This window comes from Zosterops lateralis, assembly GCF_965231275.1.
Source record: "Zosterops lateralis genome assembly, chromosome: 8".
In the NCBI taxonomy this organism is placed as follows: Eukaryota; Metazoa; Chordata; class Aves; order Passeriformes; family Zosteropidae; genus Zosterops; species Zosterops lateralis.
In genome coordinates, this window is record NC_139768.1 from 16,715,666 (window position 1) to 16,736,271 (window position 20,606).

General features: G+C 40.4%; 2 protein-coding genes across 4 annotated transcripts in view; one reads left to right on the plus strand and one right to left on the minus strand.

Moving 5' to 3' along the window:
- The first annotated feature begins 7,266 nt into the window (after positions 1-7,266).
- SFR1 (SWI5 dependent homologous recombination repair protein 1) lies at positions 7,267-11,684 on the plus strand. Of its 3 annotated transcripts, none has more exons than XM_083865930.1 (5): positions 7,267-7,648; positions 8,429-8,626; positions 9,052-9,167; positions 10,288-10,674; positions 10,813-11,684. In XM_083865930.1, the coding sequence occupies exons 3-5, from the start codon at positions 9,072-9,074 to the stop codon at positions 11,002-11,004; spliced, it is 675 nt and encodes a 224-aa protein (XP_083722056.1). In that variant the 5' UTR covers positions 7,267-7,648; positions 8,429-8,626; positions 9,052-9,071; the 3' UTR covers positions 11,005-11,684. The 3 variants fall into 3 exon arrangements, with proteins under 3 accessions (XP_083722056.1, XP_083722057.1, XP_083722058.1); XM_083865931.1 differs by having other exon boundaries at positions 8,429-8,572; XM_083865932.1 differs by lacking the exon at positions 8,429-8,626.
- A 1,539-nt stretch (positions 11,685-13,223) lies between these two features.
- The window catches only part of CFAP43 (cilia and flagella associated protein 43), a gene marked incomplete at its 5' end in the record, with an annotated part of 41,955 nt that continues 34,572 nt past the window's right edge, over positions 13,224-20,606 (minus strand). The window contains 8 exons of the mRNA XM_083867012.1: positions 13,224-13,438; positions 14,089-14,242; positions 15,285-15,365; positions 17,327-17,491; positions 18,331-18,487; positions 19,056-19,168; positions 19,945-20,146; positions 20,514-20,602. Of these exons, the coding sequence (XP_083723138.1) occupies positions 13,281-13,438; positions 14,089-14,242; positions 15,285-15,365; positions 17,327-17,491; positions 18,331-18,487; positions 19,056-19,168; positions 19,945-20,146; positions 20,514-20,602 (1,119 nt within the window). The 3' untranslated portion in view covers positions 13,224-13,280. The remainder of the gene's footprint in view (positions 13,439-14,088; positions 14,243-15,284; positions 15,366-17,326; positions 17,492-18,330; positions 18,488-19,055; positions 19,169-19,944; positions 20,147-20,513; positions 20,603-20,606) is intronic.

Consider the following 20,606-nt stretch of genomic DNA (forward strand, 5'->3'; position numbering starts at 1 on the left):
AGATACATTTGTATTTCTTGCCTGAAAGATGTACCCATGTTTACCTCACTGAGATGGAAAAGAAACATGTCACCAAACAGAGTAAACTGTAGGGAGTAGATGATATCTGTGATTAATCTTTGCACCCACAAGTGTAAGTATATGTGCACTGTTGATCCTAGAAAAGTGAATCTCACATAAGACTTCCTATCCAGACATCAAATGGACAGTTTTAACACTATCCATGCCCAGTTTCACAGTCTCAAGAACAGGCAGGGTATATACACCATGTAAAATTTAAGAGTGATCTATCTGCTGATCTAAATCTTGAGGAGCCTTTCAAGAGAAAACTTGTCAGTGCATACCCATGTGTTGAGGTACCACCACACATTTAACAGTGATGAAATAGATTATTCTGGCATATGTTACCCATGAAATGCTTGTAATTAACTCAAGGAAAAAATGCGCTAAACTTTAAAGCATCAAAACCAGAATAACTCAGCTGTGAATGAACTGCAGGATTTCTCTTTGCAGGAGTGTCATGTAATATGGTTTGGCATGGCTGTCATCAAAGAGGTTGATGACAAAGAGAGCTTGTGTTGATGTGTGTGGTGGAGGTCACTGCAGCCTGGACACACAGCTGAAGTTTAACTGATGAGGGAAAACTCATCAGTTAAAGCAGGTGGCATTTGCTAGCTTGGTTCACTCAGCATCAGTTCAGTGTTCCTGCCCTCCACTTAAGACAAATGTTCTTCACCCAAAATACAATCACCTTAATGTGCTGAGAGGGAGACTGGTGGCTTTCCCACACTGAGTGAAACACTCACACTAATGCAGGCAGCTGCAATTCCAGTACCCTCAGCACCACATGAAATAACACCATTAGCTGACTCCATATGCCACACTTCCACTAAAGTTCCATCAGGACAGCAGAGTTCTGCTTCCCTTCATTTCAGCACTAACTTTCTCAATGACTTCCAATGTCACAAGGACTAAGCTGCCCTTCTGCAGGAAGACAACACAACAACAGTAAAAAAAATGTAACAGTAATTACTTGAGCCCACAGAGGTTGTAAGAAAATATTACACACTCATCAGCAAAGCTTTCTGCATGTCTGTGTAGAGAAAGAGACTCAAAATGCAGTTATTTGAGATAGGAATATGAGTAGAAAATTTGCACTGAAATTGCTTTGGAAATAATTGGAACAGAAGCAATACAGGTCATAAACACTGAAAAAAATATTTTTTATTGAGCCATAACTAGCATAAACAGTATTTTTCATTTAAGAAAAAGGGAGAAGTCAAAGAAGCTTTTTACTTGCTAAAGTAAAGCCCATTTTACTTGCTAAAGGAAATGGCACTGAAGACAATTATGTTGTCTTCTCTTTAGCTGAGTATTCTGGGAAGAGGGGTGATACAAGAGTATTTATTGAGTTCCCATTGATTTTTAGTATCTTAAATCTTTTGAATTTTAAGAATTTGCCTCAACCTTTACATTAAGAAGTGACAGTTTCATATCTGTTCCCAAATTTTGGTGAATTGCCAGCTTCACGATTCTGAGGCAGCTGTTCTTAGGCATGTGATTTGGTTTGCACAAATATTCCACAGACATCTCCCCCATCTCACAACACTCATGCACACTTGAAACATCGCATTGGTTATTAACTGTATGGAAACCAGGAGAGAGCTTTAAGCCAGCTCTCACTCACTTGTGAGCCTCATTTGCAGCATAAGGTGGTGGTAGTGCCTGACAACAGTGCCACATTGAAATCTCAGCCCTCTAGATATGGCTTTATCCTCACGGGTATAAGAGATGGAAACCTGCCATGAACATTTTAATATTTCATCCTTAGGAAAAGACTTCTAAAATTTTACTTTATAAGGCTTTCTCTAGCCTCAGGTAAATGACCTGTTTAATTTCCAGGGAGGAAGTGTGTTTTTAAACCTTGCCTGCTGATGTTGCATTTTGGTAGGGTGTGTTCAGAAGAATGGTTACTTGTTCTAAAACAGAAAAATACCCAGTGGTGCTGCTGAGGTGATGACGGACACTACTTACTCATGTCTGCACTCAGAGCAACAGGGAAACCCCACAAGTTCAGGAAGGAGAAGTCTCCATCTCTGCTTACATGCTCACAGGATGACTTGTTTGGTACACCAGTTTAATCCCCTGGGTCCCACCAAGGCCTCCAAACTATAGGTGACTGCTCAAACCAGCTTGTCTGCACTTGCAAATAAACCATGTTCACTCTTCCAGCTTCACCAACTCCAGCAGTACAGATAAACGTGAGCAACCCAAGAGTTATGTGCACACAGCACAGACTGAACTCTTATATCAGGTATGTGAGAAAATGAAATGACTCTTCAAGCTCTGCTGCAATTCAAATACCTTTAGCACAAAAATATGCTCAGAGCATCAGAGATGGCAAAAGCTGTACCAGGGACTAGTTTGGGCAAGGGCTTAGATTTAAAAGGCTTGGATTTTCTTAACATAATGATCAATCAGTTCTCCAGCAAAGACAAAAACACTGAAGGTCTGCTACAGTGTCATGAGACTTCATACTGTAATCTTTGACTCGTTCTGTCAGAGAAAATCCCACAGACACAGAAATGAGACAATCTATGCCAACCTTTCATTAGCACTATGTCTCACCCACCTGGTTATTCACCCATGCAGCAGTGAGAACTGCGCCGCCCATCTCACCCGGCTCTTATATTATCTTTTGTAATGGCCCATTGCACTGCCCTCAGCTACAATAAATCCAGGCAGCTTTTCTTTTCAAAACAGGTACCTCGAAAATTGCAAGCCACGGGTGTAAAGCAGACAAGGCAAAAAAATTTAACTTTTGATTTAGTGCATGCTGATGTCATTCTGGAGACTTCATTTTTAGTTACTGGGCATTTGCACCATTATGAGAGCAGAATCCATTTCCCAAGGACAGGTTTTCATGTAGTAAACTGGTTTTACTCCAGGAATCTGGTCCACGAAGTCCTTCCCTCGGTATATTTACATGGCTGTAAGCAAGTCAGAACATCTTTCAGAGAAGTGAACTGCAGCCAGCAAAAACACAGCCCTAGGCTGATGCAGAAGTGGGTAGGATTTTAAAACTTTCTGCAGCAGTTAGTGGTTAGGCACATAAAAGCACCCCACCCTTCTGCCCCAGGCAAGAGAGAATACGCAGACAGTGCAGAGTGTACTTCATGCATCAGGATACATCACTTGGCTTTAAACAAGATCAACAGATTTCAGAAAAACGAGAGAAGGCACATACATATGTGCCTTAAGACATAGTATGTTGACTAACATCCCAGATACTCAGTGGCAATGTTTAGGGGGAAAAGGCCTGGTTGTTGTGCCCAGCAAGCTGTTAAATGGAAGTGTTGTCATGCTCCTGACACTCTGGGAGAAAGAACCCATAAAGCTCAAACTGGAGTTTCTAGACTCGTAGCCAGTATCCTTTACTATTACTTTCCATTTTGGCTCTGCTACTACAGATGATGCCCATAGGGTAATTAAAACATGTCCTTGTCCTGAGAACGCTGATGTGTCAGCCCCAGTGCTATTCTGGTATCACAAGATTCTTGAGAGGGTACATGGATAATATCTTTCAACTGTGCAGCCAAACTTGGTATGCACTTGGAAGAAAAAATAATCCGATCACTAAAATGTCAACACAGAAATACCAAAGAAAATAAAACTAAGGAGCACATTTTCCTTTTGGTTCCTTGGAGAGGAATTTCTCTGAAGGGAAGTGGTGTGTGTTCAGCAAATAGTGATCAATAATTTTATTACCCAGTGCACAATTTTCTACACTTTTTTCCATTTATTTTGCTTACCCCAAACTATTCTGATCACAAGAGGAATCAAAGAAATCAAACAATCACATTATAGCGCTTAATAAACACTGTATTGCAATGAAGGTGCTACTGTGTGCACACACTGGTGAGCTTAACTGAACAGCATGAGAAACACTCTGCAGGGTGCCATGAACATGCCAGTATCAATGACACACGGATAATCTGTTTTCCTCAAGGCAAGCAGATGTGCAGTTTTTGAGAGGAAGGTTTCAGTCTGACTCTGGTCTGCCATCATTAAATTGAAGATAGCATAATATCCATCACTATTGTGTTTCTGCAATAAAAATACTCGATAGTCCCTGGACATTGCCTGATGACACTCCAGTTCCCAGCTGTCAGGAGCTTCCAGCCAAGTGTTGGGCGAGTCATGTTTTTGCAGGACTGTGTAAACACCAGGTAAGTTCATAGGTAAATGGAGTAAACACAGCTAAATGCTTAACACCAACCTGAACAGGATCTTTTCCTAGTCATTACCCATCAGTGAATACTGATGACAGTATTTCCTTTCCTCTACTCTAGATGTAGCACACTAAATTCATGCACCCAACATGTGGCACCATCATTCTGTATTTCCAGTCCCAAACAATCTGTAATCTCACTGGGGTGGGGCATACGGGCGTTGCTCTAATTAAGTGCAATGGTAATGGCACATGATGACTTCTTCATGTGTTATGTTCCTATAAAATCTTAGTGGAATCTCACCTGGCAAATGATCTAAAATTTCAAACTTTCTGTTGTTCTTGTGCAACTCATTTGTTAACATGTCTGTACAACAGAGCATGAGTAATTTAAAGTAGGGACCATCCTTGAGATTGAAGGAAATACCCTGTGAACTTGGAGACATGCCATCACAAAGCTCCAGAGCATCTGAGATCCAACCTCCTTGATAAATTTGCAACAGAAGTTCTATTAGCACTTTTGCTGTTGTACTCAGGAGTCCATTTTTACCATATTTAAGAATTAAAATATTTATGACATTAAACTAGCTGAAGGTTAAAAAAACAAACTCAAAACCCAAGAAAGGGACAGACTTAAAAAATGCATCCAAACTGCCTCAACACTTGGGGTATCGTTCAACAGGAAGTTTTTTTTTAGATGGTTACAAAAGATAGTACAACACTACATCAGGTACACTTCCACTCTTGCTACTGAAAATATTATTTCTAAATCAATTTCACCTACAGATAAAATATACAAGGTGTAGCCTAAAGGCCTCAAGTTGTCAGATTTCCCAACAAAACTTATTGTAGATGTGCCTTGAATGCTTTGATACCTTTCACTGCAGGAGAGTAAAAGGTTGCTATCACCCCTGTCAAATCCTCTTTGAAGTGTGTGAATCAATGAAAACTCATGGTCAGAACTGCATCAACTGCTAACATGTTATCACACCTACAACACTCAGTCCTTACTCACCCCTCAACTCAAGACTGTCTTTGGTCCCAACAGAGATGGGAGTTATACAAGGTGAAAAGAAAACAGAGCATCCTCATGCATAGCTGTGAGGAGGAACCAGGCAGGAAATTAGTGCAGTTCTGACACACAAGGTAAGGGCATGATCCAGCGAGGGCATGTAGGTGCCTGTTCCCCACGTGCAGCTCCCAGCACAGCTGCGTGAGGCACTGATTCACACCTTGGGGCCATTGGGCTGTGGGCAGTGCTGGAGGAACCACTGAGACATACACCACCCCTAAGGGCTCGAGCTGGCCTTGTTACGGCTTCCACAGCTCGTTTTGTTGGTCCTGACAGTTATAGTTTGAAAATATTTTGTACAAACCAGTTCTGAGAAAAGTAAATCCACATGGGGAAGCCGGTATGCAGCTGATGGAGACAGGAAGATCGCTCTTGCTTCAGCAGCACCTTTTGAGTGTCAGGGAAATATCTAATCCTGAACTGCACTGTGCAGACACAGCTGGGATTGCTCCTTGTCACAGTCACAATCTCCCTGCTTCTCCAGTCAGATTTCTTCATTTTATCCTCTTTCCCACAACCATGACAGTGCTGCCTGCTCAAGGTCACGCATCTCCCAGTGCGTCCCTCCGTTACATTTTTCCCCCTTAAGTGAGGAGAGTTCCTGGGATAAAGGCTTTTGTAGCTTGAGGTGGAGGGTTGTGGCTCCCTTGGCTGTGACAAAAGGGCCTGCTGTGTTATATCTGTGTTGGGGAGTGCTCCATGCTGAGGCAGAACCCCCCTCCCTGGCACACTCCACTTGCAGGGACAGGGTCTTATCGTTGTCAGAGAGGCCAGGGAAGGTTTAGGTTGGTCACCAGGAAAAATTTCTTCACAGAAATGGTGAAGAAATTGGAACAGACTGTCCAGGGAGGCCCTGGAGTCACCACCCCTGGAAGTGTCTAAGAATGAACACCGCACTTTGTGCCACGGTCTAGTTGACATGATGTTGGGTTATTGGTTGAATTCGGCGATCTTAAAGGTATTTTCCAGCCTATCTGTGATTCTGTGAGGTGACACCTGGCCTTGACCCAGATCCCAGCCATGGGGTGGCAGGCCCATGTTGGCTTGAGGGACACAGAACAGCCTGGCATGTCCACATGCAACAGGAAAGTCTATGGGGTCTTGGGTTGGTCTTTTCACCCGAGACTCAGGTTGTTTAAAGTCCTTGGCCTTCTAAAAGCCCTGAGTCGCGTTGGTACAAAGAAGCGGAGTCTTCAAGGCCGTGTTTTCTGGTTTCTCGAGTTGTTTATTATTTGATATCACAGAGTTTTTCTCTGCTCTCAGCTGAGGTCCGGACAGTGGCTGGGACACGAGGCGACTGCCCACCGATGGGACGTCACCTTACATTTCTACAGATAATTACGTGTAGGTTATTTACTATTTCACACCAATGCCTAGTGCTTACACTAAAAGGGTCACTTCTGCTTTGACCCAATCCACTCGCTAACTACCTTATATCATCACCACCCCAGAAGATGGAGAACGAGGAAAAAAGAGAGAGACACGAGGTACCACCCAAATTCCACCATCTTGTCCCCCATTTACCTCTATTCTAAGAATCCTAAAACTACTGAATTTTGCATGTTCTACTGTGCTAAACTACTATTTTCACTTCCTAGTGATTTGCAATTCCTCTCCTTGTGCTGGAAGTTTCTCCCATGGGCTAAGATCAAACTCAGTGTTTTCCTGGGCTCTGTGCCAAGGTTTACAACCCCCCTGTATCGGCTCCACACCCCCCTTCCAGGGCTCAAATTGTCTTTCCCAAGTCCCAGGTCATCCAAAAGGATGTCCTGGACTCCCAACAATGGGGTACCCGAGGATGCCCCGCGTTTCCCGCTCGCGGGACCGGGACCGGGAGCAGGATCACGACACGAACCGAGATCTGAAGCCCCCTCAGCCCCCCCGCCCTCAGCGCGCAGGCGCCAGCAGCCGGCCCGGCCCGGCACGAGCGGCGCGCAGGCGCGGAGCCGCCCCTGCCCCGGCAGCGGGAGGTTGAAGCGTCTGAGGGGTGGCGGGGACGGAAGGGCCGTTTTGCCGGGTTTTTTTCATCCTTCGTCGGGTCCTGGGGGGTTTGTGCTCCCCGAGGGGCCTCCTTTCGCTCCTCAGCCCTGCGGGTTGGTGCCGTGGCTGTGTTTTTGGGGTGCAGCACCTCAGAACGAGCTCCACGGCTCTGTAGCCCTGCTTATGGGCCGCCCAGCCCTCGCCTTGCTTCCCCGCGGGTGGAAAACTAGCAAAGCAAAGCTGTACTGAGTGTTAATAGAGTCTTGTTGAGACAGTAAAAGGAGTGAGTGCCGTTATATAACGTAGCTAATAAGCAGGAAAACTGAGGACAGTAGTTACAGAAGTACCCATAGTGCAAAAGTCAAGTAAGTACTGAAAAACAAAATTGTCTTTTCCCCTTCTATTTAAAATTTTCTTTACTTGCTGGACAGAATTTTTTTGTCTAGTGAGCAGCATTACTGCTTGAAAATGTCAAGGATTCTTAGCCTAAAATACAGGAAAAGGATTTTAAGCGTGCAGGAAACCTGTGTGAATGTGCTGCCAAGTAACAGCATTAGCCAGCCAGTGGAAAAAGTATTTGTTATGGTCATTTGAAAACAAATTTGCATTAGAAAGTAAAGGCAGAGAGTTGTAGGATTGTTTGGGTCTTTTAAAGCTATCTCTCAGGCTTGAAATGATTTTGCTCCTTGGAAAGACTTATTACAAATTTGTGACGTACAGTGTATATAGGAATGATGTAGCTTTTTCTAGGCTCTTGCTTACAACAAGAAATAATATTATTAATTTCCATTATATTTAATGGATGCTGTGGGCTTCCTGTTTAATTGATAGATTGCTAAAAATACCCAATTAACTAGACTCTACTAAAGTCTGGGGTTTTTTAATAGAGTACCATATGTTCAGTTTTGAACAGCTCGGGGGGAATATTGACTTCTAAGATAAATGAGGGCCTCCATCCTTTGGTGTCAAGCCAGGAAGGCCAGGGTTGCTGGGCTATTAAGGCTTTGGCATGCTGAAGTTTGGGAGTTTTCATCTGTGGAGAGGAAGCCCCTTGTGCCAGCCCTGTGTTGTCTAGTTTTGGTTTGCAAGATTTTATTCTTGAGAGGATTTTATTCTGTTTCAAAACTCCTAATTGCAATTTGCAGGTGAGTGGAGGTGCAGCTGTCGATTTTCCAGCCGCATTCTGGTCATTAGGAGGTGGTTCACAACTGCTAAACGAAGTTAAACGTTGCCAAATCGATTTGAAGTTGGTTCCTGCTGGGAGGTGTGACTTAACCATTTTAATTAAGGTGCCTTTCTGAGTGAGCTTGGGATGCTTCCTGTTAATCAAAACTTCCACCTGTGTGAGTAATTACTTTTTTAAGAAGCATCCCCAGAAGGATGAAATGAGACTGGATTATTTTCAGAGACCTGAATACCCAATTATATTGTTCTGTAGGAAAGATTAATTGTTTATACTTGTGGACAACAAAAATCTTCCTGGTTCCACAGAGCTTTAGGAGCAAGTGGAAAAATAATACATAAAATGGATTGTAAAAGACTTTACGGCAGTTAGTAGTGTCGTGCATCCTCTTAAAGAAAAGCTGTTTACAAAGCAAGGTGCTATTTAGCACGTGAAACAGTTTGGTAACTTAAGCAGATGTCTTTTTTGAACAGCCCAATTAGAAAATCTTAGAACTTCATATTAGAGCTTTTTACTAATTTCTGCAGCCACATGGCTCATTATAAGCCAATATAATAAACCATAATTCATTCTGTCATTTAACAGAGACTGCTGTTCACCTCAAGATGGAAGAGTCAGTGCTGGATAAATTGCCATCTTTGTGCAATACTCCAAAGGATTCTGGGGCAGCACCTGCACAGGGGACTAGTTCAGGGAAACAGGTATGAAAACTTAATACTTTTCCAATAAAGTGATTCTTCATAGTAACAGAAATGCTTGTGAAACCATCAAGGAGTCAGAAGTCACTGAGATGCTGGTGCTGGAAGGGCAGAGACAGGCACCTTATACCTGTGGCTATAGGCTGTGCAGGTAAGGAATGTGGCTGGTAGACTTCGCTCTGAAAATGCAGATGTTTGCTATGAATACAAAGTGATGGAGCAATGTAACCCAAATACCATACTAATAAATTTAAATACTATATAGTGTGTGTGATGGTGTTTTTCCCTTGTTTGTTTTAATCTGTCATCTTCAGTTTTCTCAAATCGTAGTTTTCTGGGTTGCTGTGCATGCAGGATGACTTTCTGTGACTTCTTTGTTCCAGTGGAACAAAGTACAATCCTCTCAAAGTACAAAGCTCTGCTTTGGCCTTATCCCAGTGTGTGAAATGGTGATACTGTCACACTCAGCATCCAGATCTATGCAGGACAGGCCTGGTTTGAAAGTATTTCATAACTAATCCCTCACTCCTGTATTTTAGTACATTTCTAGAAATAAAAATGTGACACACAGATTATAAAAAATGGTTACTTTGAAGGAAAAAAAATCTTTTTAGATGCTTGTGAAGTATCTTGAAGCATGAATGGGTCAAAATTATACAGGTATTTCAAATATGCTCTAGAATACGGATATTTTGTACTAGTTCTAATATAAATGTATAGGATGGAACAGCAGGAAAAATAACCCTTATCTTCATTAAACTAGAGGGGAAATTGATAGAATAAAATTAGCCAAGTTGAAATACGTTGTATTTCTTTTACACAAAGACTGGATGAGTAAGTTTGCCTCAATAGAATACAGGATTTTGTCCAACAAAATGTGGAGCTACATCTTTCCATATCTTGCAGCTGTGTGCAAATACATGTGAAAGGAAGAAGTTAACTTTGTTCAAGTTTTTGAAGGCTATACAGAGAATTAGGTAGCTTGGCTTTACAGTGATAGTTCAGTATATTACATATTTTATGTAAATAATAATGATGGCTAAACTGTTGTTTGAGATTTGATAAAAATTTAAGATTATCCTGACCACCTGGGTTTTTTGGGTTTATCTATTTTTCTTTTTAGCAAATGAGTGCAGCTCTGAGGGAACGATTAAAGAAAACAAGACGTTCATTTACTGCCAATTTTACAGTGGCAAAGCGGCTCAAAGTAGACCCTGATGAAAAAGACTCTGCTGGTGCTGACACAGGGTGCCTGCCAGAGACAAGTACAGACTGTTCTAGATTACAAGATGGCTCTGAAAACTTGGAAGGAAATGGCCCTGATCACACACGTTTCAAAAGTCCCTCACAGGAGAGTGATCCCTGTGGATCAGCAGAGAATTCAGATGTGCTCCAGGCTGACCTTGGTCAGCAGCGGTCCCTGGAAGAAAAAGTAAAGCTGCTGAAACAAGTACAAGAGAAGGAAGAGCTGCTTCGTAGGCTCAAACTGGTGAAGATGTATCGATCCAAGGTGAGGCAATACCCACTGGTTTTTCACTGTGGTGTTTGTGTGTTCTCTCAGTTTAAGGCATTTCATAAAAATACCAGGAGGATGTGAAACCCCCCTTATGTCAGCAGATGACTCTTTGTTTGTTTGTCCCAATTGCAGAACAACCTGTCTGAGCTGCAGGCTTTGATAGCCAAGTGGAGAAGCAGCACCCAGCTGATGCTGTATGAGCTGCAGTCGGCCTTTTCTGCAGATGGCAACAAAGTGACTCTCACTCAGCTCATCGATACTTTTGGGTTAGAAGACCGGTTACTGCACTACAGCAGAACAGAAGAAGATTTTGTAGATGCATAATCTACAGTTGCAGAGCTTTCTGTGCACAGACACAAAAGCAGAAAAGACTGAATAAATTCTGATTGTGTCAGAAGTGTTGATCAGACAGTGGACTTTATGCTTTGGGGTTAGAAGGTTTTCTCCAGAGATACTTGTAAAGCTGTGTCCATACATACAGTAGGCACTGTAAAAAGCATTACTTTATGGGAAAAAAAATCAAACTGGTGATATTTTGGAGAATCTGGCTTAAGGACTTGTCAGTGAATTTTTATTTAATAATAAAAAAAAATAATTCACAGTTTAACAGGTAGAAAGCAGTCCATTGTTCGATTAGTCTCTGCATGCTCACTTGTATTGAAATAACTCAAATTGTCAATTCTGTTCATGTTCAGATGGGGAACAGTTTGGTTTGTTTGTAGATACACCCATTTTACAAATGTCTCCCTGGTGCCAGTCAGCCAATGAGGGCTAATGACAGCATTTTGTGAGTTAAGTGAAGATAAAGCTCTGGAATATTAACAACATCAAAATTAGTTAACTCCTACTGAGGGAAATGTGCTGTACTGCAGTTGCCTTCAGGGACTGGTCCAGACAGTCCATTCAGGGCTGCTGTCTCATAAGCATTCTGCCACAGCCTGAGGTAATAGAAGGGAAGGCAAGAAAATTGAAACCAACTTTCTATTCTCCTCCTCTATCTGAGAGCCAAGGTGTTTTTCTCTTTTCAAATAAATAAGAAAAACAAGGCCTTGTTTATGGGATTGCTTCAAACATAGCATCATAAAGCTGAATAAATCTTTACCATTTCATTTATTCTCTAATAAATGCCTTTTTTAAAAGTTTTTTTATTTAACCTGAAATTTTATTTTTCTTAAAATCACTGCTTCCCAAGTGTAACAATAGATAAATCTTAACTTTACTTTACAGCTCTCCCTGCTAGCAATCTTGTTTTGTCATTGCTTATACCCTACCTCTTTTATTTCCAAGTGCTATATCTGTTTCCTTAATAAGGGAGTAATTTCTTAGCTCAAGAGAAAGAAAATCAAAGATCATACAGAACCTTTTAACTGTTGATAAGGCTCATTAGACTTCAGCCTGTACCTACAACTTGCTCTTAAGAATACTGACTGTTGCTGTCCAGAGAGAACTAATGCAGAACAGCCTCTTATTGCAATCACATTTTGAGTATTAAAGCACTATTTCTCTGCCTTTTTAGGCTAGTGCAAAAAAGATGATGGTGCCTGGTGTAGGGGCCAGTTCTCTTCCCCCAGGTCCTTGGCACAGTGGGAACAATGCTGCTTTTAGGATAGTTTCAGCAGAAAGACAAAAGGTCTTGTAATAAGTGAGAAGTAATTAGAATCCTTACAAATCCCTGTTAGAGATGGTAAAGCAAAAAAGAGATGTACAGGATCACAACTGAAATATTTTTCTCTTACAGATGTAGAATTTTAAGCTAAAGTATCAAAGCTATTGTTGCTCTCACAATGAAATAGTTTTAGATGTCATGTGAATTTATGAAAGGAGAATTGACACACACCGTGGAGCAGGGAAATAAAAGGCAAGGAGCGTGCCCAAGTAGGTAAATCAAGCTCTAGCAGTGGTTAACTTTATCACAGGTTCTTTATTTTCCTTAGCTGTCCTGGAAGGAGCTGGAGCTGGCAGGACAATACACTACATCTCAATGTAAAGGAGTGGGAGATGCCAGCAACTATTCCAGGAGGCCAGATACTTCCAAACCAGGTTTTCCTGTGCTTCTGCCCTTGGCAGCAGCCACAGCTCCTGCTGGGTGTGGGTGATTGTACCATGATAAGGCACAGCTGCCTTTGGCACACATGGTCAGGACTAAGCATCCCTACAACTGCTCAGAAATCTACACCTGTGCCATCACAAGGGTAAATTATGTCAAATCCACAGATATGAATTGTAGCAGATGCCAATTCATAGATTTCTTTACCTTTAAAAGGTTTTACAATTGCATATTGCAAACAATGGACATACAAATATATCTGTTCTTCTATCAGTCTTCATTTTCTTGTATCCTTTGTTTACTGTAGTGAGCTATATGGTTTATATAATAAAACCCATAGAAATAAATCTCATCGACTGAAATATAATGGGTTTAAGACCAAGTGTAAAAAATACAAATCAGACAACCAGGCATCTTTCAAATTCCTTTATTTTAAAAGGAATTACAGAAGGAACAATTTGTGGAAAGAAAAGTTCAGGGAGAAGTATCAGCTGTCGAAACTCTTTTCCTTAGATAAGACAGTGGTATTAGCCATTTACCTAGGCTCTGATTTTTAAATAATGTGGACTCTCCTTGGTTTCCAACTTTCAGCTTCTGATAGAAGAATTGCACGCTGTTTTTCCTGTTCCCTTATAAGGATCCGTAGATATTTCTGCTTCACAATCTCTTGGTAACGCTGCCTTGTGATCTTTTCAGAAATATCCCGTGTGTCTGCAGAAAACAAAGTATTAGTGTTAGCCTGTGCTCATAGGGGATGTGTAGTTTATATTCATATGGGACTTGCCCTGGGGTTATTCCAAGTTCTGTATAAAATAGGCAAACATTTTTAAAAAGGTTCACAGTTGGGCTTAAGAGCCTTTATAGTACTGAATAAAGCAAAATATTTGAAAAAGGTACTGGGCATGCTTTCTTTAGCTTCTAGCAAGTACCCACTGTTTTGAAAATCTGTAACTGTTTTCCACTAGCGGAAACATCTTTATAAGTTTTCCTAATAGTGAATACTATTCTTAGCTTCACATTTCTTCCTCTGTTCTCTTGGAAGGGTGAAAAGAAGCCCATTGAACAGCTCTCAGAAAAAATGAAAGCATGTTGCCTAATGAGGTTATTAATGATTGTAATAGTTTGACTTGAACAATTTCAGGAATGCAGTCAGCTTTGGTTACAAGAGCCACAGGAATCTCCAGGTAACTCTTCAGTAACCATGTTAGGTTTTGGCAGAAGGACTCTGCTCACTGTGTACATACAGTAACACACAGGCATCCCTTGCCCCTCAGCTGATGGTGGAGAACAGCACTGTCCAGCCTTGGAATTATTTTTTGAATGTTCTTTGCTTGTCCCTTAAGGTGCATCAGTGGACTCACCAGCTGCCTTGAAGATGTGCATCCTTTCTGACACAGCGACAAGCATTTCCTTCAGCTGCAGGCTGAGCTCGTAGTTCGCTTCCTCCTTTAGACGGATGCACTTTTTCAGCTCTCTGACCTTTTTCTGATGGTTTTTCACATTTTTCTTGTGCAACTGTCCATTTTGAGATGAATAAAGCAAATATATGAGGTCATACAAAAACTGTTCAGACAAACACATGATGAAAAGCTATAATTTTAAGCACTGTCTTGCAGCTTGATAAACTTTCATGTATGTTGATTTGACTAGTAGTACATTGTAAGCTTTACTTTGTAAAGTGTCTTTCTCACAGGGTATCTCAGTTTATGGAGTTCTAATTTAAGGAACAGCCAAGAAATACAGAGGTATGGGTCAGGAAGGGAGATATATTAAAGATAAAACTGGAAAGGCAAAGAGAGAAAAGGAAGTCAATGGAATCAGTGAGTTAAGGACATGCTCTTGGCTGCTGGGAGCTGCTGAAGCTGATGGATGGGCTGTAAAGGGACAAGATAAATACTAAAGCTTGAAGAGGAAGAGGAAGCGGATGCCAACTAGCATGGCTTGGAGAAAATCCAGTGAAATCACGTAAAAATAAGGACAGTCATAATTTGAAGGATGAAATACATGAGGTAGCCAGCAAATCAGATTGTTGTGTCTCTTATTTTGAGTACAGAGGGGAGGAATACTTGGAACAAGCTGGTGCTTCTGGAGAGGAACATTAAACAGTGAAGACTGAAAGAATGCTTCATTAGAAATGAAAGAGTGACTTTAATAGGCAGTGCTATGTAAGAAATGATTAGCAGATCTGCATTCAGATGTTCAAGATAGGAAAGTTTTAATTCTGGTAACAGAGCAAGTAGATAGGCTTCATCTCTGCAGCAATCCATATATGATGACTGCTTCCAAACACTAGAGAACTGCTGCTGTAGACAGCACAGCTCAAGCTGAGAAAACTATTGAAAGCCAGATGGACAAATACATGATATATCTGTATCTATATCTATATCTATACCTGTATCTATCTGTGTGTGATACTATGGGTGCACTCCAACAGTCCTTGAGTTAGAATGCTTGTATCAATTGCACTTATTCTTTCAAACACCTCTTGCTAATGAAGGCAAGGAGGTGTATTTAAACTAGGGCTGTGTCTCAGATGTGGTGGTTCCCTTGGATTTACCTTATCCATGACGACAAGGCTCTGCTCCATTCCTGCTAAGTGCTGAGTGATATGGCTTTCGTAGTTGTGCACGGTTAGGAACTGAAGAAATAGAACCAGAAAGAAATTATCTTTTGCCTGTTCATTCTCAACAATTCCACCCTTCTATGAAAAGATCATACTATGTGAAACTCAAAAAACTAGAATTCTGCAGTGGTACAGCTTACTAGTGATCATAAATGGACCTTGTAAGGATACACTTGGATGCTGTGTGAGTACTAAACTGTGCAGCTGTTAAAAATGTTATTTATTATATATTTATAATGGAAACAAGGGCCAAACAAGTATGCTGAGGCTGTCAAAAACCCCAAGCTATGCTTTCGCTTATAATGTAATCTAAGCTAACATAGCTGGAGGCCTAAGACAGACTGTCTTTAGGCTAGGGAATTATTATTTTCTGTCTAGTGGCTTCCCAATCTTTCTTACTTCTTTCATTGTTCTATCTGCATAGTAATTGACAGATCAGAGAATTTATTGATTTTTTCCTTGAGCACACTGCTACTAAAATATCTCTTTATCAAATGACTAATGGTAAACCCCATAATATTTTATGGATCTATAACAGGCAGTGGACAGGTTCTGTAGATGTAAATTCATCCTTCCAGAGTACTGTCCCACCAAAGTGACAGGCAGAATTCTGTGGGCTGTTCTAGTTAGAGGAGGAGAAACAGAAAAGACCCAGAAGGAGCTCCTTGCCTACAGGATTAAACTTCTTTCACTCACTGCTTCATTAACAACTCTCATTCCAAATGGTCTCAGGTCCTTGCCCACACACATTTATGTAAGCCATCTTTTTTTCCATTCCTGTTGTTGGGCTATCTATTACCTTGTCTTTCCCACTAATCCCATATTTCTAATCAAAAGGTGACTGTCAGTCAATTCCCTCAGGGTATTCAAATTCTGATTGAACTGGGAAATGCCTTTACTATGGGTAGTTTAACTCTCTGAAGGGCAAGAGTTCTGCTCATCAGTTTAATGCACTGAGCTAATGGCAACACTGGTGATAAATTTGCCATAAGAATTTTTCAGTGCACTGTCACATCACCTCTTTGGAAAGCTGTTCTGGTGATTGGTGTTAGTCATGAAAGTCCTGTATGTGATATAGAACAAGAATTTTGTGGAGCAGCAATACAAATGAAGATTAAGCAAAGCATATATTTTGAATTTTCTTCCGATCCTTTGATTGAATTGCAATGTCCTTACGTGCTGTCCAACACTTTCCTTTTTTATTGTGCTTTATAGCTGTCCCCACTGCTGTATCTCCAGCCTACCCATCCTTCAACACCCCTTACTCCAAACCTTTATGCCACCCACTTCATCACCATAAGATTTCCCTGCAGTCTTCTACATCCCATACTGCAATACCCTCAGGCTTTCCCTGCAACCTTTCTCCTTCCTCCTTTCTTCTCCCAGTGGTATCCTTGGCTGTGTCCCACAACCTTTAGCTATTTTTCCTGGCCTGCCAGCTTGTTCAAAGCTGTGTAGGTGCTGCCATCCTGGCTGGCCGCCCCTCCTGCCTGCCGGGCATGGCAAACACTTCCCTGCTCTGCGGGGCCAGCAAATGGCAGTGAGGGTGAGGGAGTGGGACTCGGTGGGGCGGCCGTGGGAACGCTCAGCCTCCTGTAGAGCAGAGTTAGGGGACTTCTGTGCCATGCCCGATGGGGGGCACCTCAGACCTTCCACCGAAAAAGGACTCGGCTCGATTTAAGAGAGCTGTTCCTTGTGGCTGCAAAATTCTGATTCCTTATTCAACGCCAATTTTGAATCACTAAGAGTTAGGGCTAATTTTGCCTTAATTTAAACTGTAACATCCAAAAGAATTTCATCTCTCCTCAATCTCATGAGTAAGAATTCCTTTTGAAAGCTGAATTGTTGACCTATTAGGAATCACGTTTCTCTAGTAAGAGGAGATTTATGAGGTATAAATATAAATTACCTTTCTTACAGGTATAGGCAGACATAATATTCTGCAGTTAAAATATGAATCAGAAAAAGCAACTCACTAGCTGGCAATCTTTTGAAATAGGTAGTATTACAATATCCCGAGCCTTCTCTTTCAGATCTTGTATCTGCATTTTCATTTTCTTGTGTTCCCATTCCAGCTGTATTATTCCTTTAGAGAAGTCTTTAAATTCTACCATGGCAGTAATTTTTTTTTCTCCTTGTGCCTAAAAAAAAATCAATCTTAATTAACACACTTTACAGATTATGGAATAATTGCTTGCAACAAGATGGGCAAGTTTCCAAAGTCATAATTTTAGTCAATTAAACATGCTATACTGCAGCCTCTTTCCAGACTTTGCTCCAGATGGTTATCTTTTAAGGAAGTTCATTCTCTTTTATGCTCTGTGTCACAGCCTTAGATCATAGAAATAGATGAAGAAAATGACAACTAACCTCTCCCTCCATCTATCTATCTTATATAAGAATGGAAAGGCATTTTCATTCTACAAAATACAAGCTTGCTCTGTTTAAGGTATTTTCTCGATGTTACTGAAAGTTTTGTGCAGTAACAGTAAAAGACAAGTTTTGTACAGCTAGAATGTCTAAAAAAAGGACATTTCATGAAGGTATGAAAAGCTGTTCTAAGTATCATCACCAATTTCACCTTACATAAAAAACTGTATTAATTTTTAATGTAAGCCACTATTCAAATGCTTCTTATCAAGACTATAAGTTTGCCTTGAGGGAATTTTTGGACTAGTGCCCATGATATTAGCGTTTTCTAGTTACAATGTATGTGTAAGTGATGGTGTGTCTGAAGACTGTTGCAATTTCATTGATCTGAATTGTATTGATCAAACATCAAGAAAGCAGTCTGCACCGCAATCTTTACATCATGAGAAGAGACATTAGAGAATTCTTAATAGCTTCTAGATTACAATTGAGCCCGCTGGTGTGTTGTAATGAATTGAAACTAGATGTCAAACTGGAGAAAAAGCTGAGCCCCTGAAGGACAATATGTTTGTTTAGAAAGCTTAAATTTCCCCCAGATAATGTAAATTACCGCAAGAGCGCAATTCAGTTCTTCAACAACACTCCTGTCAATAAGAACAGCATCACTGTACTCTGGGATCTGAGTACTTTCCAATTCCACCTGTCCTTGTTTTAGCAAAAACTGGACAATCACATTCTGCTGAAGCTTCATCTTCTTCTCTTTCAGCCTAAGATGGCAGAAAATAAAAACAGCATTTAGTGGTTTCAACTATTTCAACTATTATAATCCTTTATATAAAGGGTTATATAAATCCTCCCATGATTCTCAATGTTTTTACTTATTACAAGTAGGTGGTATGTTCATGTAGGGCTTACTCTTTGACAGACTCTCTCTTCTGTTTGCTGCTAAGGTGATTACAAAATATGAAACTTATGGTATATGTATGCATAAAGTTTTCAAGCACTGGATTCAGTTTAACATACTCTAGCAGATGTTCTGAGGGAAAATGTTATTACTGAAAAGAAATCTTAGTATCAATTGAAAAGAAAACAGAAGAGACTTCCATCCAGGGCTATTTTCCTGTATATTTACTTTGAAATTTATTCTTGAATGATAACGAATGTGAAAATTACGTTATGTAGATGAAAAACATTAAATACTGCACATCCAAGCAGCAATGAAGCCTGCGTAAAAGAGTGCTGGAGAACAGAGGTGTATAATTTTGTTTTTAACTTTTGTTTATGTGTTAGTGGAGTATTAAAGGTCAGCTAAAATAGGAAAAGACACAAAATTACCAAGTGAGTTCTTGGAAAGTGTTCTCTAATTCTGACTTCATCTTGTCATTTTCATCCACTCTTCTCTGGAGACAGGCCTGCATGTCTGTCAGTGGTAGGGCCTTCCATTTCACCTAGGCAAGCAACATTGTCACATTCTCAACTTTTTCAACTTTGTATATCAGGCCAAGCCTCTTTGAGGACAGACAAAACAAGTTCTTAAGAAGATACCTGTATACATAAATATGCAGCTCAGTATTTTGAGAATCTCAGTACAGCATATGAGACACAAAGGTTACAATCCTTATACTCTGCTCAGGAAATTATTTGTTCATATATGCATAGCTTATTCATGTGAAGGGAAATCATATTTGCTTCTCTTTTGGTCAAATTTCGTGTATATCTGTCTCTGTATAATTCAGATTTATTCACTCATGCTTTTATAATGAACAAATACATCTCCAGAAACACATTTTGTTAAGAATTCCTGTTTATATTTTAGAAAAATATTGGAGTGCATTGGTGCAAGTATAGAATGCTTATGGGAGAGGATGAGTTCAACAGATAATGGGAATCAAATACCTCATAGTTTTTTTTTTAAGGATAGAGAAAAGGAAAATGATATTTTTCATTTTTAATGAAACCATATCAAGGTCACAATTATTCTGATCAAATCCATCCATATTAATATGCTAATTTTTCCTCTGAAGAACTACAGCTAGAACTGGAGAACAGGTTTCCCTGTTATTCTGAATTGAATGTAGCTAGAACAAACTTTCAAAGGCCAATGCAGTATATGCATCCTGCATTGTTACTTCACCACTAGCTTGACCCTATGTGAGAACTCCACTAAAGTTTAAGACTCAAAAATATCAAGAACTATACGAGCAAAATAAAGAATTTTACATACCAGCTCCTCACTCTCCATTTTATTTCGTCTGGCTAGACAAAAATGTTCCCACAAAGACTGGTCCAAGCCACTGGGCTTGTGCTCAGGACTATCCAGTTCATCCAGGGTTTTCATCAAAAGGGAAAGTGCATCTTGGTAATCCTCAACTGATCTCTTCACATAGGGGTTAGCTGTGTCAAGGAGGGTTTCTGTCCTTGCGGTCCTAGTGCACACACACAGCACAGACAGGATGTAATTTGTATTTTCTCTAGCACAGAAGGTCACAAAAAACCAAGAATGTTTTGTACTCTCAATGTCTTGCAAAAAGCAAATAGATAAGATGGTACAAAATAAGAATATTGTCTTGGAATCCGATGATTGTTTAGATTGCATTTAAAATAAATTTTGTGGGGTGAATAAGGAAATGTATATTTAAAACAGCAGTTGTTAGTGTGATGGGAAATTAGCTATTGTTAACTATCCAACAAAAAGCAGGCAATATAGTTTAGACTATTAGAATAAATAGTACTCTCATTTTTGACTTATGAGAAATATTACTATTTAAACAATGGAATCAGAGGGGCTCTTACTCTGGTCGATGTCTGTAAAGATGTAAAAGTTCCTCAAAAAGATCGTGAGGTAGATCAGCAAACTGCCTTATAAAACCATGTTCCAGGCTCTGG